Consider the following 15,371-nt stretch of genomic DNA (forward strand, 5'->3'; position numbering starts at 1 on the left):
GGCCCCAGATGAAATGCGTCAGTTGTTTCATTGCACCTAACAATGTTACACTTGTACTTTTTGTAACTTTTTTTCTGGGTTTTAAATTTGGATCAATAAAGGATTTGTTTTAACTCTTGTGCTCCTCATCTATATAACTTTTGTGTACCTTACATATTTGGTTCATGTTTGGAATGTTGCAAAACATTCGCCCATCCCTACTATTGACTATAGTGACGCAGTTTCCTTGAATGCAATTCTAGAAAAAAAAAATATATATTTTTAAATGTTGATAACCACAACATTTCAACATTTACATTTTTTTGTTTTCACATTAAAAGGACAGTCTAGTCAAAATTAAACTTTCATTATTCAGATAGGACATGTAATTTTAATCAACTTTCCAATTTACTTTTATCATCAAATTTGGTTTTTTAGTTTAAACTAAACCTAGGTAGGCACATATGCTTATTTCTAAGCCCTTGATGGCTGCCTCTAATCACATGCTTTTTAAATTGTTTTTATACAACAAAAGACTTAGTAGTTCACGTGGGCCATATAGATAACACTGTGTTCAGGCACAATAAGTTATTTAAGATCTAGCACAATACAATGCTAAATGCAAGACAATAGATAATAAACAGTCACAGTCATGTGATCAGGGGGCTGAAAGAAGGTTCTTAGATACAAGGTAATCACAGAGGTAAAAAGTATATTAATATAACTGTGTTGGTTATGCAAAACTGGGGAATGGGTAATAAAGGGATTATCTATCTTTTAAAACAATAACAATTCTATTGTAGACTGTCCCTTTAAGGGCCGCTGAACAAATATAAAAGCGAGGAATATATATGTAAATATAAGGAGAATATGAATGGTGTGGGTTTGACAGAGCTGAATAAAGGGCATTGCTGGGTCTTGGGTAAGAATTGGACAGGCATTCTGTAAAAGACCACTGACGGATTTGTGCACATTTTCACATGAATTCCTACATAACAAAGCATTCCATTCCATTGGTCAGTAGTACAGCCTGGTAACTCAGTGGGAATATTAAGAAGTATCAATGAAAAAAGTGCACTGGAATTTATTGTTAATGGTTGGTGATTTGGTTGTGAAATCAAATCAACTATGTTGCTTTGATAACCTTAAAAATGTCAGAGCTAGAAATGAGCTCTCCAGTGATTAATTGTTTTTACTTCAACATAAAATAGAAAGAATTCTAAAAAGTCAGTTCTCCCTTAGATAACACTGACCAGCTAGGGGAAAGCTATTTCCATCCCATAGTTTTAAAACTTGTATATATTATAATGTTCAGTTCCTGGTGCTTGTGACTTAATATTGGAAATACAATGGCGGAGCCTCTTTCATAATTAAATTCACATCTACGTGAGATGTTACAAATACTTGAAAGTACAGTACAATGAATTTCATTAAAGGTATTTGCATTCACTGGCAAGTACAATGCATGTTAGTGATAAGACTGTTACACTGAGATGTAAAACAGCCTGCTGTTTGTTATACTGTAAATGTACAATACCTCTGAAGTGACGATGAGGTATCCTATTTAAAAGGACAGTCTACACAAAAAGTGTTATTGTTTAAAAAGCTAGATAATGCCTTAACTACCCATTCCCCAGCTTTGCACAACATTGTTAGATTAATATACTTTATAACATGTAAACCTCTAAATTTCTGCCTGTTTCAAAGGCTCTATTGACAGCATGCTATTTTATTTGCTTTTCACAACAGGAGACTGCTAGTTCATGTGGGCCATTTAGATAACCATGTGTTCACTCCCGGGAATTATTTAAGGTTTAGCACAACACAGTACTAAATGCAACTCAATAGATTTTAAATAGTCACAGTCATGTGATCAGGGGGCTGTCAGAAGATGCTTAGCTACTAGGTAATCACAGAGGTAAAAAGTATATTAATATAACTGTGTTGGTTATGCTAATCTGGGGAATGGGTAATAAAGGTATTATCTATCTTTTAAAACAATAAAAATTATATTGTTGACTGTCCCATTAAGAGTAGCTAGGGTACATTTTCAATTCTGTATACAGAGAAAACTGGACTGAAACCGCAAACATTTGACTTCACAATTAAACAATATTTAGAAACCTTGTTTTTGTACAATTAACAGTACATTTAGATGTAACAAACTAAGATGAAAATGTGGTATACAATAAAAATATTTTATTTCATCCAAAACCACCAATTAATTTTATAAAACTGTCTACACTAGGTATATTCCACAACCAGAATTTTGATTTGCAATAAAGTTTTTTTGTTTTTTACATATACAGTATCATCCAAATCATTTAGGCCTATATTTCTCGCTTTGGCATTAGAACATGTTCCAGTTCTCTTCCCTTGATCTAGTGCTAGAAACCACCCAGACCAAAAACTATAGGCAATTCAGGTATCAAGCCTGGCCTTTGGCAAGTCTAAATTGCAAGGACATGATGTGGTTGTATTAGAAGCTTAACACAGAAATGCCAATAGATACAAATGTAAATACAATTTAGAAAATAATAATAAAAAGTATTGACATGATACATTTCACAACATAATCATAGTGGTAGAAACCTTACCTGTGTGTCCATTATTGCGGAGAGTAAAAGGCTTTGTTCCAGGGGTTGTGTATCCTTCTGGTTCTATGGGTGGAAGGCTTGTATCAAGAGACACATTTGCTGTCTGGATATTAATTGGTGACTGGGCAGTCCCACCACAGTCTGGGAATGAGTGAGCCCAATGCTCCTGCCCATGAGGACCTGCCAATGATAGGTTACTTGAAATCAGCTTCATATTAATATTAGTAGTTTGTATGTTTTCCTTAAAATTATGTTTCCTTCATACTTTAGGTTTATTTATATATTTTTAAACTATTTTATAAGCAAGATAGCTTTTGTGTACTTCTAAAATAAATAGTGTCCAATTGAAGTCCTTGGTAATAGATCATTAATAAGTCAAATTCCTTTCTATTAATTTGTGGAGTCTACATAACTTCAAATTTCAAAGGTCACCAGAAAGTTACACGGTCAACAGGTGAGAATGCCACTGTGTTCTAGTGGGTATTTTAGGAAGGCTGCTGCTTTCGTCTATATTCATCTCCAGTTGCGACCTTGGGGGATCATTCAAAGTTTCTGTCCACCTTCAATATACATTATTATTGTCAGTGGATTATTCACAAATTCAATACTAAATATTGGATTTAATGAACATTAAAATGTTACAAATCTTTTTTTTTTTATCTTTTTTTTTTACCTATTTTTTGTATTGATGTTACAAACTGGATAAAAAGCTGCAATTTTCTGCTACAGTAGATGCATATATCCATCTAATATGTTCTGCCTCATCTTACACACTCTAGAGTAACAAGCAGTTTTTTTTTTTCTTTATTATGGATGCTCATGGCAAACTCAGTTCAATAAACACTATTATACACAAACGTCTTGATATTATCTTATCCCAATCTTTACCCCATATTACACCATTTGAGTTAAGCATTTACAAAATTTTAAGAAATAAGGGACTGATGAGTTAAAGGGGCATAGATAAGCAATTAAAAATACTTCACTGTAAAAGAAATATTTTAAAATCACTTATTTACACTGTCATTTTGTTAGCACAACATCCCAAATTTTGCAAATCAAGAACATTTAGGAAAACCCCGCCTGAAAAGCCTGGTAGAATCCTTTTTTATGGTCTCGTTTGCTGTGGTCTTTAAAAAAAAAATGTAAATGAGCTTGTGCTCTGAGCTAACCAATCACTGTGTAGAATGTTGCAGGCACAGGTAAATGTCACCATACTTAAGTATGATGGAGCAATCCAGTCTCACAGAAGGGAGTCGCACAAAAACAATACTCTGGTATTTTACAGAAGAAGTAGGTATTGCATGAACACTTCCATGAAGGAAATGAAGCTATTATATAGGGACTTTAAGCATCCAATCTGGAACTTACAATAGAGCGTGTATCTGGCATCCGCTTTCACAGTAACTTTAAAGATTCGAGCAAAGCAACATTATACAACAGTAACTTTTGACTAAAAATGTTATTTTATCAGATTGTGCAGTCCTAGATAGTTCTACACCATGACTCACTCACTTTAAAAAAAAAAGTCAATGGATAATACAGCCATAGGGGACAGAGACTGTGTATAATGCTTTAGTATCTGTCTCCCACCTTTGTGACTGAGCATATATGAAGAGACAGGAGCTTGCTTCTACTGAGACTTATGGTAAGAGGGTATCTCATTGTCTGTATTGTCTGCAGCCTAGTTCTAAAAAAGTGAAGGTGAGAATGAACTACTAGATGAACGCAAAATCAGTTGTGATCTTATTTTTATATTGCAAGATAAAATACAAAAGAATACAAAAGAAAAACAGTGCATTCAATCTAAAAGGACATGTTAAAGGGACAGCATTTATCTGTCATGATTTTGTTAGAGCAAGTCATTTTAAACAACTTCTCAGTTTATTTCAATTATATAATTTGCTGTGTTCTCTTGGTATCCTTTTTTAAAAAAGATAGGGCTAGATTATGAGTGGAGCGCAATATCAGGCTTACGCTAGTGCGATATATGCGCTCCACTTAGTAATACCAGTGCACGCAAATGTACACTGGTATTACAGGTGCGGCACAATGCGAACGTGATCTCCCGTTTGCATTACTCGGAAGCCAAGCACTAAAGAAAGAGTATTTCCATAGGCTCCAATGGGAGCCTCTTTTTCATGCCAGCTGCCACCAGCAAACCACCTAGCACAGCGCAGGGAGCAAATTGTGCAGCATTAGGAAGCAATAAAAAAATATATATGCATATGCTTATATACATACATATTTATAGGGAAAACACAGTCCTCCATTGACATCCATTTAAAGGCACTTTTTAGTACATCCCCTCACTTTAACCCCTTATAACTGCTTTGTGTATTTTTATTTTATGTTACTGTTCAGTCCTCTTTATTTTGGGGGCAATTGGGGCGCGTTATTTTTATATACTAGAGATCTGATCATTGGCTAACCCAATGCGTTCAGCTATCTCCCAGTAGTAAATTCCTGTTCAGAATTAAATTGGAATTTAAAAAAACTGTTTATCTCTATCAAATGACTGTAGTTTATTATTATATTAAAATGTCCCTTAAAACCTGCATTTGTAATTATTACACAATTTGTATCACTACATGTTTGCATTATTGTAGAGCTGCGGAATCTGTTGGCGCTCTACAAATACCTGATAATAATAATAATAATTGTAACTCATAAAATAATAGATTCTCCTTTAGCTATGCATATGAACACCCAAATGTTTATGGACCTTTTAAGTTAATTAAAGGGACACTGAACCCACATTTTTTCTTTTGTGATTCAGATAGAGCATGCAATTTTAAGCAACTTTCTAATTTACTCCTATTATCATATTTTCTTCGTTCTCTTGCTATCTTTATTTGAAAAAGAAGGCATCTAAGCTAAGGAGCCAGCCATTTTTTGGTTCAGAACTCTGGACAGCGCTTGTTTATTGGTGGGTGAATTTATCCACCAATCAGCAACAACAACCCAGGCTGTTCACCAAAAATGGGCCGGCATCTAAACTTACATTCTTGCTTTTCATATAAAGATAACAAGAGAACAAAGAAAAAATGATAATAGGAGTAAATTAGAAAGTTGCTTAAAATTGCATGCTCTTTCTTAATCATTAAAGAAAAAATTTGGGTTCAGTGTCCCTTTAATAGAGAAGTAAATATAAAACTGTATTGAAAGGAGCTGTCTAAAATTAGGCCACTACCCAAAATCCTTAGCTGGGGTGAAAATGAAAATTCTGTATAAAAGCTTATTAACCTGGGAAAACATAGCCTTTGTCTCTCTACATTCTCTAAATTTCTCAACAAGTATTAATCAGCTTAATGGAATATGCCCACTCAATGATGCACCACTGCCAGGAATGTACTTACACTGAAAATGTGATGGTGCAGGTTGAGATAAGGTTCACTTCATTAGAACTGCCTGTCTTCTATGTATTTATCTAGAAATTAGCTCTTGCTATTACCTAATGTCTGTTACACATGGTTTATTTACTGTCTGTCACCTCTACTGGAATTAAAGGGACATGAAAAAAAAATGTAATTGCGTGATTCAGATAGAGCATACAAATTTTAAACAGCTTTCAAATTTACTAGTTATCTAATTTGCTTCATTTTCTTGGTATCCTTTGTTAAAGGAGCAGAAATGCACTACTGCGAGCTAGCTGAAAGCCAATGACAAGAGGCATATATGTGCAGCCACCAATCAGCAGCCTCTGAGCCTACCAAGGTATACTTTTCTACAAAGGATACACATTAGATAATATAAATAAAATGGAAAGCTATTTAAAACTGCATGCACTGTCTGAATCATGAAATAAATAAAATGTGGTTTGTGTCCCTTTAAAGGGACAGTATACTGTAAAATTGTTTTGCCCTTAATATATTTCAAATGACTTTTTATATCAGCTGCATAGTATAAAATGTATGAGAAATTGCATTTTCAGGTGTATTTGTGTATATGAATTAGCTGGTCTTGTGCTTTTTAAACCACAACCTATTAAAATGGGTTGAGCTTGCAGGTAATATCAGATCTCATTATGTTATCACTTTGTGTGCACACGCTTGCTTCCTTATCTTATATCTGTCTGTAAACCAAAGCTCAATACTTCAAGAGAACAATGGAAAATTAACATCTTATTAACCTCTCACTGGGAGTGTAATTTCTGATGCTGACTGTGTTTACATAGGCTTGTCAACAGCCTGGAATTCAGTACAGAAACTTTTAAGGGACATGAAACCCAATGTATTCCTTTTTATGATTTAGATAGGGAATTACATTTTAAACAGCTTTCTAATTTACTTCTTTTATCTATTTTGCTTTGCTTTCTCTTAGTATATTTTGTTGAAGGAACAGCAATGCACATGGGTGAGCCAATAACGTGAGTCATAAATGTGCAGCCACCAATTAGCAGCAACTGTGTCTATAAAGATATGTTTTTCAACAAAGGATACCAAGAGTACAAAACAAATTAGATAATATAAATACATTGGAAAGTTGTGTAAAATCACATGCTTTGTCTGAATCACAAAAAATAATAATAATGGGTTTAATGTCCATAGGATGGGATTCCACAGACTAAATCAGCTATTTCAAATGCCAAAATAAAGTAAAATGAACTATTTGTAAACAATGTAATACACTCCAGCAGGTAAAATGGATCATTGGGAACAATTTAAAGGAGAAAAAAAAAATGGGTAAACTGTCCCTTTCATACTATATAGAAACCATCTGTATTCAAGTTTATTCATTGATTTTTTTATGGGCAGAAAATCAAGTTACTACATAGATTTCAAGATACGCATTAAAAGAACGATTAAATGGTGATGATGAAGACATTTCTGGTGCATCATGGTAGGAAGCGCCAGGATTTGTGCATTCAATGTGGATACAGACATATACAGCTGACATATCATGACCCTTATCTTGGCAACATCAAAATAACTTCCAGGAAAGATGAGATAATTTGTCACCCAGACTACAGTGTATGATGGAAATGCAAACTCATCCATGCAATACATCCTTTCCCACTTATAAAGACTGGGTCCAAATATAACAAAGTCAGCTCATACGTTTCCTCTTAGCCAAGGTTAAAGGGACATGAGAGTCAAAATAAAACTTTCATGATTTAAATAGAGCATGTAATGTAAAAATACTTTTTAAGCCACTTCTGTTATTACATTTACTTTGTTCTTTTAGTTTCCTTTGTTGAAAAGTATATGTACATATTCTCAGCAGCTGCAATGCGCTGCTGGGAACTAACTGGTGATTGGTGACTTCACACATGTGTGTCTTGCCCCTAGCTCACCATATGTGTTCAGCTAGCTCTCAGTAGTGCATAGCTGCTCTAAAGCTGACTTTAACTATGTGTTTAAGCCTTTTGCAGTGGTTAATAACAAAATTATAGCTAAATAACAGTGTAATAATAAAATATTCTATATATTAGAGCATTTTTTATCCACTATTATGTAATTAGTAATATTATTATTTATTTGCATGTATCATAACTTGTGTGGAGGATACCAAGATACCTAAGCAGATTAGAATATAGTACAAAATTGTAAAGTTGTTTAAAATTGTATGCTGTCACTAGCACCCACTTTAGCCTCCCTATTTTCGGCATACCTAGAAGGTACGGAGTGAATGGACGGGCGCTTCTCAGAGGCGAATATCTGTCTGATTCCCAAACCAGATAGGGACCATACCCAGACATCATCATACCGACCAATCTCCCTACTTAACGGAGATTACTAACTAAGATTCTGGCTGATCGTCTGGCAGGGGTTCTGCCTTCTGTTGTACGTATAGACCAGACATGCTTTGTCAAGGGTAGATCCTCTGTGGTCAATATTAGGAAGACACTAGCTATCACGTCACATTACTGGTATAATGCACACTCACAAGCCCCGTCCAAATTAAAGGATGCCTGTCTTTTAGTGCTTGACGCGGAAAAAGCATTTGACAGGATAGAGTGGGACCACCAGCACACTTCTTTAGAACAGTTTGGAATTACAGGGAGCTTTGCCGACTTCCTCCGGAGATTATACCAGGCCCCTATGGCATCCCTTGTGGTTAATGGAGGGCTTTCCCCCTTCTTCATATTACAGAGGGGTACTAGGCAGGGCTGTCCCCTTTCCCCCCTGCTATTTGACCTAGCCATAGAGCCCCTTAGGCAATATTGTAAAGGCCTTGATATTCTTGGACACAAATATCATCTATCATCATATGCAGATGATTTATTATTGTTTGTGGGTGACCCTCACACCAACCTCCAACCTCTTTTAGACATTATTAAACATTTTGGGTCCTTTTCGGGTTATAGGATTAATGTCGATAAGTCTGAAGTCACGTGGTTGCAAAATTCTCACAACACCATATTGTCAGATACAGGACTCAAGGTCACGGAGGGCCTCTTTAAATACCTAGGAATCCACTTACACATTGATCCTGCTAAGGTATACCATCTCAATCTCACAGGCACTTTTGCGAATATCAAACAGTTGTTGTCCAGCTGGACGAAGCTTCCCCTTTCCCTCCCAGGTAGAATCCAGCTTTTTCAAATGGTTGCTCTTCCTAAGCTCCTCTACCCACTGCAGATGCTGCCCCTCCTCCTTACGTGTAAAGAGGCTGAGTCACTTTAAGCTTCTCTCAGACATTTTGTATGGCAAGGTAAAAAACACAAGATAGGCAAAACTTACTTATTTATGCCTTCAGGTGGTGGTGGATTTCACCTTCCAAACATCATGTGGTACAATTGGTCTGCCGTGTCTAAAATCACCTTAGACTGGCTTGTGGGGAATGAACATTTCACTATCCCTAAGCTGGAGGCCAGCCTTACTAAGCCAATACACCTGGCATTTTTGCCCCATGCTGCTCTTAACTCTCTCCCCCCGTATATACAATCCCACATATTATTTAGGGATCCCTTGAGGGCATGGTCCAAGATTTGTAAGCTATGGGGGACGCAAAACTCAGTGACTAAATATTTACCGATTCAAGGTAACCTACAGTTCCTCACGGGCTACACGACAGAAGTGTTTGTTGCATGGTACCGTCAACACCTCACAAGGCTTCATCAACTCTTTAACCCTCTTACCCTAGATATCATGCCTTTTAACGAGCTACAAAATTTGAATGGTCTCCCCGGGACACATAGGTTTACATATTTTCAGGGTAGACACTACCTTTATAAGCTGATTTCAGACAAACTGTTAACTACTAAACCCTCCAACATAGATAAATTGTGTGTTCTGGCCAGACAGGGTTCTTATAAGATCTCTCATACCTATGATCTGCTGCTTAAACATTATGAGGACTTTGCCTTGCAGGGAATTCTAATGAAATGGTCGAATCATAGAGACCTGTCGGTAGACTCTGATCTCCTTAAAATTAGTCTTAGGAAGGTACATGCTAGTACAATTCCTGCAAATCTGAGGGAGGCACACATGAAGTTTATTATGCATCAATTCTATATTACGCTGGGTCTCCGTTCCAGGTGGGTTCCGGGGGTGGAAAACATTTGTAATAGATGTAGATATCCATCTCCTGACTGGACTCATTTACTATGGGACTGTCCCAAGCTGAAAAGATTCTGGAATATAATCTCTTACTGGTTGGCAAGGGTGACGAATCAACAGGTGAAGCTCACAGCACAACACGTGATATTCCTGATACCCAAGGATAGAATTTATAAGTTTGACATCTTTATAACCACAGTCCTCATGCTTGCCAGGATAATCATTCTAGCGGGGTGGGCTAGCAATAGAACTCTTCCCTCCAAGCAACTACTTAGCAAGATACACACCCAGATGCTGATTGAGCAAACAGACACAAAGGGAGACCCAGAAAAAAGAATTAAAGGATTTCTTCACAAATTGGAGGCTTATCTTTTATTTCTACCGCCCAAACTTAGGGATAGTATCATATACCCATTTAGAAACAGCCTTTACATCCTGAATGAGAACCTCAGAGGTAAATGGTGCCCACATAATGACTAGGTTTTTATTGGGAGCTCAGGCAATTATAAATTCTAATTCCTCTCGTTGGGTCTGTGGAGGGTGAGCCGGAGGCGCTCTGGGTAAGTGTTATAGAAATTATCTGTATATTTATAGTTTTTGTTCTGTTTTGTTTCTTTATTGTTAAAAAGGAAAAAAGAAAATTGTGTAGACAATCTGAATCCTTGTCTTTCAGGATGAATTGGTGATCATCCTACTTTCTATTTTAATTTTATCTGTTATTATGATGGATTTCTTTCATGTAATTGGCAAGAGTCCATGAGCTAGTGACGTATGGGATATACAATCCTACCAGGAGGGGCAAAGTTTCCCAAACCTCAAAATGCCTATAAATACACCCCTCACCACACCCACAATTCAGTTTTACAAACTTTGCCTCCTATGGAGGTGGTGAAGTAAGTTTGTGCTAAGATTTCTACGTTGATATGCGCTTCTCAGCATTGTTGAAGCCTGATTCCTCTCAGAGTACAGCGAATGTCAGAGGGACGTGAAGGGAGTATCACTTATTGAATATAATGATTTCCCTAATGGAGGTCTTTTTCATAGGTTCTCTGTTATCGGTCGTAGAGATTCAGCTCCTACCTCCCTTTTCAGATTGACGATATACTCTCAATTTACCATTACCTCTACTGATAACTGTTTCAGTACTGGTTTGGCTATCTGCTATATGTGGATAGGTGTCTTTCGGTAAGTATGTTTTTTATTACTTAAGACACCCCAGCTATGGTTTGGCACTTTATGCATTTATATAAAGTTATAAATATATGTATTGTACTTATATTTGCCACGAGTCAGGTTCATATATTTCCTTCTGCAGACTGTCAGTTTCATATTTGGGGAAAATAACATTTTAAGAAATTTTTTTCTTACCTGGATTTAGTCTTTTTTTCTAATTGACTACTTTTCTCTTGCAAATTGCGGGCGGTATTAGGCCCGCGGGTGCGCCAAATGCTAAACTTTATTGCGTCATTTTTGACGCGAGAATTTTTTGACGCGAAAAATACGTACATGATGCAACTTCGTCACTTCCCTCGTCGTAGTTGACACGAAGCCTTACACGCGGTTGCGTCGTTGGTGACGCGAGTGTGTCATTTACGGTTATTGTTGGCGCCAAAAATTTTTTTTATTTTAATACCCCATTGATGTTTGCCTCTTGCCTTTTTTCTGTCAGAGGGCTATGCTATTTGCATTTTTTCCCATTCCTGAAACTGTCATATAAGGAAATTGATTATTTTGCTTTATATGTTGTTTTTTTCTTTTACATTTTGCAAGATGTCTCAATCTGCTGGAACTTTGCTGCCTGACATCGGTTCTACCAAAGCTAAGTGCAGTTGTAAGATTGTGGAAAATATTTCTCCGAATGTCATTTGTAATCGTTGTCATGATAAACCTTTACATGCAGATAGTGTGTCCATCAGTAATAGTACATTGCCAGTTGCAGTTCCTTCATCTTCTAATGTACATGATATACCTATGAATTTTAAAGAATTTGTTACTGATTCTATTCAGAAGGCTTTGTCTGCATTTCCACCTTCTAATAAACGTAAAAGGTCTTTTAAAACTTCTCATTCAGTTGATGAAATTTCAAATGACCAACGACATAATAATTTATCCTCCTATGATGAGGATCTATATGATACAGAAGATCCTTCCTCAGACATTGACACTGACAAATCTCCTTATTTATTTAAAATAGAATATATGCGTTCTTTATTAAAAACATAATTTATGCTTACCTGATAAATTCCTTTCTTCTGTTGTGTGATCAGTCCACGGGTCATCATTACTTCTGGGATATAACTCCTCCCCAACAGGAAATGCAAGAGGATTCACCCAGCAGAGCTGCATATAGCTCCTCCCCTCTACGTCAGTCCCAGTCATTCGACCAAGAATCAACGAGAAAGGAGTAACCAAGGGTGAAGTGGTGACTGGAGTATAATTTAAAAAATATTTACCTGCCTTAAAACAGGGCGGGCCGTGGACTGATCACACAACAGAAGAAAGGAATTTATCAGGTAAGCATAAATTATGTTTTCTTCTGTTATGTGTGATCAGTCCACGGGTCATCATTACTTCTGGGATACCAATACCAAAGCAAAAGTACACGGATGACGGGAGGGATAGGCAGGCTCATTATACAGAAGGAACCACTGCCTGAAGAACCTTTCTCCCAAAAATAGCCTCCGAAGAAGCAAAAGTATCAAATTTGTAAAATTTGGAAAAAGTATGAAGCGAAGACCAAGTTGCAGCCTTGCAAATCTGTTCAACAGAGGCCTCATTCTTAAAGGCCCAAGTGGAAGCCACAGCTCTAGTGGAGTGGGCTGTAATTCTTTCAGGAGGCTGCTGTCCAGCAGTCTCATAGGCTAAACGTATTATGCTACGAAGCCAAAAAGAGAGAGAGGTAGCAGAAGCTTTTTGACCTCTCCTCTGTCCAGAATAAACGACAAACAGGGAAGAAGTTTGGCGAAAATCTTTAGTTGCCTGCAAGTAGAACTTGAGGGCACGAACTACATCCAGATTGTGTAGAAGACGTTCCTTCTTTGAAGAAGGATTTGGACACAGGGATGGAACAACAATCTCTTGATTGATGTTCCTGTTAGTGACTACCTTAGGTAAGAACCCAGGTTTAGTACGCAGAACTACCTTGTCTGAGTGAAAAATCAGATAAGGGGAATCACAATGTAAGGCTGATAACTCAGAAACTCTTCGAGCCGAGGAAATAGCCATTAAAAACAGAACTTTCCAAGATAACAACTTTATATCAATGGAATGAAGGGGTTCAAACGGAACACCCTGTAAAACGTTAAGAACTAAGTTTAAACTCCATGGCGGAGCAACAGCCTTAAACACAGGCTTGATCCTAGCTAGAGCCTGACAAAAAGCCTGGACGTCTGGATCTTCTGACAGACGCCTGTGTAACAAGATGGACAGAGCTGAAATCTGTCCCTTTAATGAGCTAGCTGATAAACCCTTATCTAAGCCTTCTTGTAGAAAAGACAATATCCTAGCGATCCTAACCTTACTCCAGGAGTAACCTTTGGATTCGCACCAGTATAGGTATTTCCGCCATATTTTATGGTAAATCCTTCTGGTAACAGGCTTCCTAGCCTGAATCAGGGTATCAATAACCGACTCAGAAAAACCACGTTTTGATAAAATCAAGCGTTCAATTTCCAAGCAGTCAGCTTCAGAGAAGTTAGATTTTGATGTTTGAATGGACCCTGTATCAGAAGGTCCTGTCTTAGAGGTAGAGACCAAGGCGGACAGGATGACATGTCCACTAGATCTGCATACCAAGTCCTGCGTGGCCATGCAGGTGCTATTAGAAGTACTGATGCTCTCTCCTGTTTGATTTTGGCAATCAATCGAGGAAGCAGCGGGAAGGGTGGAAACACATAAGCCATCCCGAAGTTCCAAGGTGCTGTCAAAGCATCTATCAGAACTGCTTCCGGATCCCTGGATCTGGACCCGTAGCGAGGAAGTTTGGCGTTCTGGCGAGACGCCATGAGATCTATCTCTGGTTTGCCCCAACGTCGAAGTATTTGGGCAAAAACCTCCGGATGAAGTTCCCACTCCCCCGGATGAAAAGTTTGGCGACTCAAGAAATCCGCCTCCCAGTTCTCCACTCCCGGGATGTGGATTGCTGACAGGTGGCAAGAGTGAGACTCTGCCCAGCGAATTATCTTTGATACTTCCATCATTGCTAGGGAGCTTCTTGTCCCTCCCTGATGGTTGATGTAAGCTACAGTCGTGATGTTGTCCGACTGAAACCTGATGAACCCCCGAGTTGTTAACTGGGGCCAAGTCAGAAGGGCATTGAGAACCGCTCTCAATTCCAGAATGTTTATTGGCAGGAGACTCTCCTCCTGATTCCATAGTCCCTGAGCCTTCAGAGAATTCCAGACAGCGCCCCAACCTAGTAGGCTGGCGTCTGTTGTTACAATTGTCCAGTCTGGCCTGCTGAATGGCATCCCCCTGGACAGGTGTGGCCGATAAAGCCACCATAGAAGAGAATTTCTGGTCTCTTGATTTAGATTCAGAGTAGGGGACAAATCTGAGTAATCCCCATTCCACTGACTTAGCATGCATAATTGCAGCGGTCTGAGATGTAGGCGTGCAAAAGGTACTATGTCCATTGCCGCTACCATTAAGCCGATCACCTCCATGCATTGAGCTACTGACGGGTGTTGAATGGAATGAAGGACACGGCATGCATTTTGAAGCTTTGTTAACCTGTCTTCTGTCAGGTAAATCTTCATTTCTACAGAATCTATAAGAGTCCCCAAGAATGGAACTCTTGTGAGAGGAAAGAGAGAACTCTTCTTTTCGTTCACTTTCCATCCATGCGACCTTAGAAATGCCAGAACTAACTCTGTATGAGACTTGGCAGTTTGAAAGCTTGAAGCTTGTATTAGAATGTCGTCTAGGTACGGAGCTACCGAAATCCCTCGCGGTCTTAGTACCGCCAGAAGGGCACCCAGAACCTTTGTGAAGATTCTTGGAGCCGTAGCCAATCCGAATGGAAGAGCTACAAACTGGTAGTGCCTGTCTAACGTTTTTATTCACAGTCACTATAAGAATTCTCACAGCTCTGCTGAGAGAATTTACCTCCCTTAAAAGAAGTTTGAAGACCCCTGAGATCTGTCAGAGATGAACCGGATCATGCAGGAAATATAAAAGTAACTGACTGGAATTTTTTGATGCGTAGCAAAGAGCGCCAAAAACGGCCCCTCCCTCTCCCACACAGCAGTGAAGAGAAACGAAACTGTCACAATAAAAGCAAAAAAGGCTG

The 15,371-nt window shown here is 38.0% G+C and overlaps 1 protein-coding gene across 1 annotated transcript in view; it reads right to left on the reverse strand.

Annotated features, from left to right (window-relative positions):
• CA14 (carbonic anhydrase 14) overlaps nucleotides 1-15,371 on the reverse strand; it is a 249,006-nt gene that overhangs the window by 207,286 nt on the left and 26,349 nt on the right. The window contains exon 3 of the mRNA XM_053705182.1: nucleotides 2,577-2,756. Within this exon, the coding sequence (XP_053561157.1) occupies nucleotides 2,577-2,756 (180 nt within the window). The remainder of the gene's footprint in view (nucleotides 1-2,576; nucleotides 2,757-15,371) is intronic.

Source organism: Bombina bombina, chromosome 1 (assembly GCF_027579735.1).
Source record: "Bombina bombina isolate aBomBom1 chromosome 1, aBomBom1.pri, whole genome shotgun sequence".
NCBI lineage: Eukaryota > Metazoa > Chordata > Amphibia > Anura > Bombinatoridae > Bombina > Bombina bombina.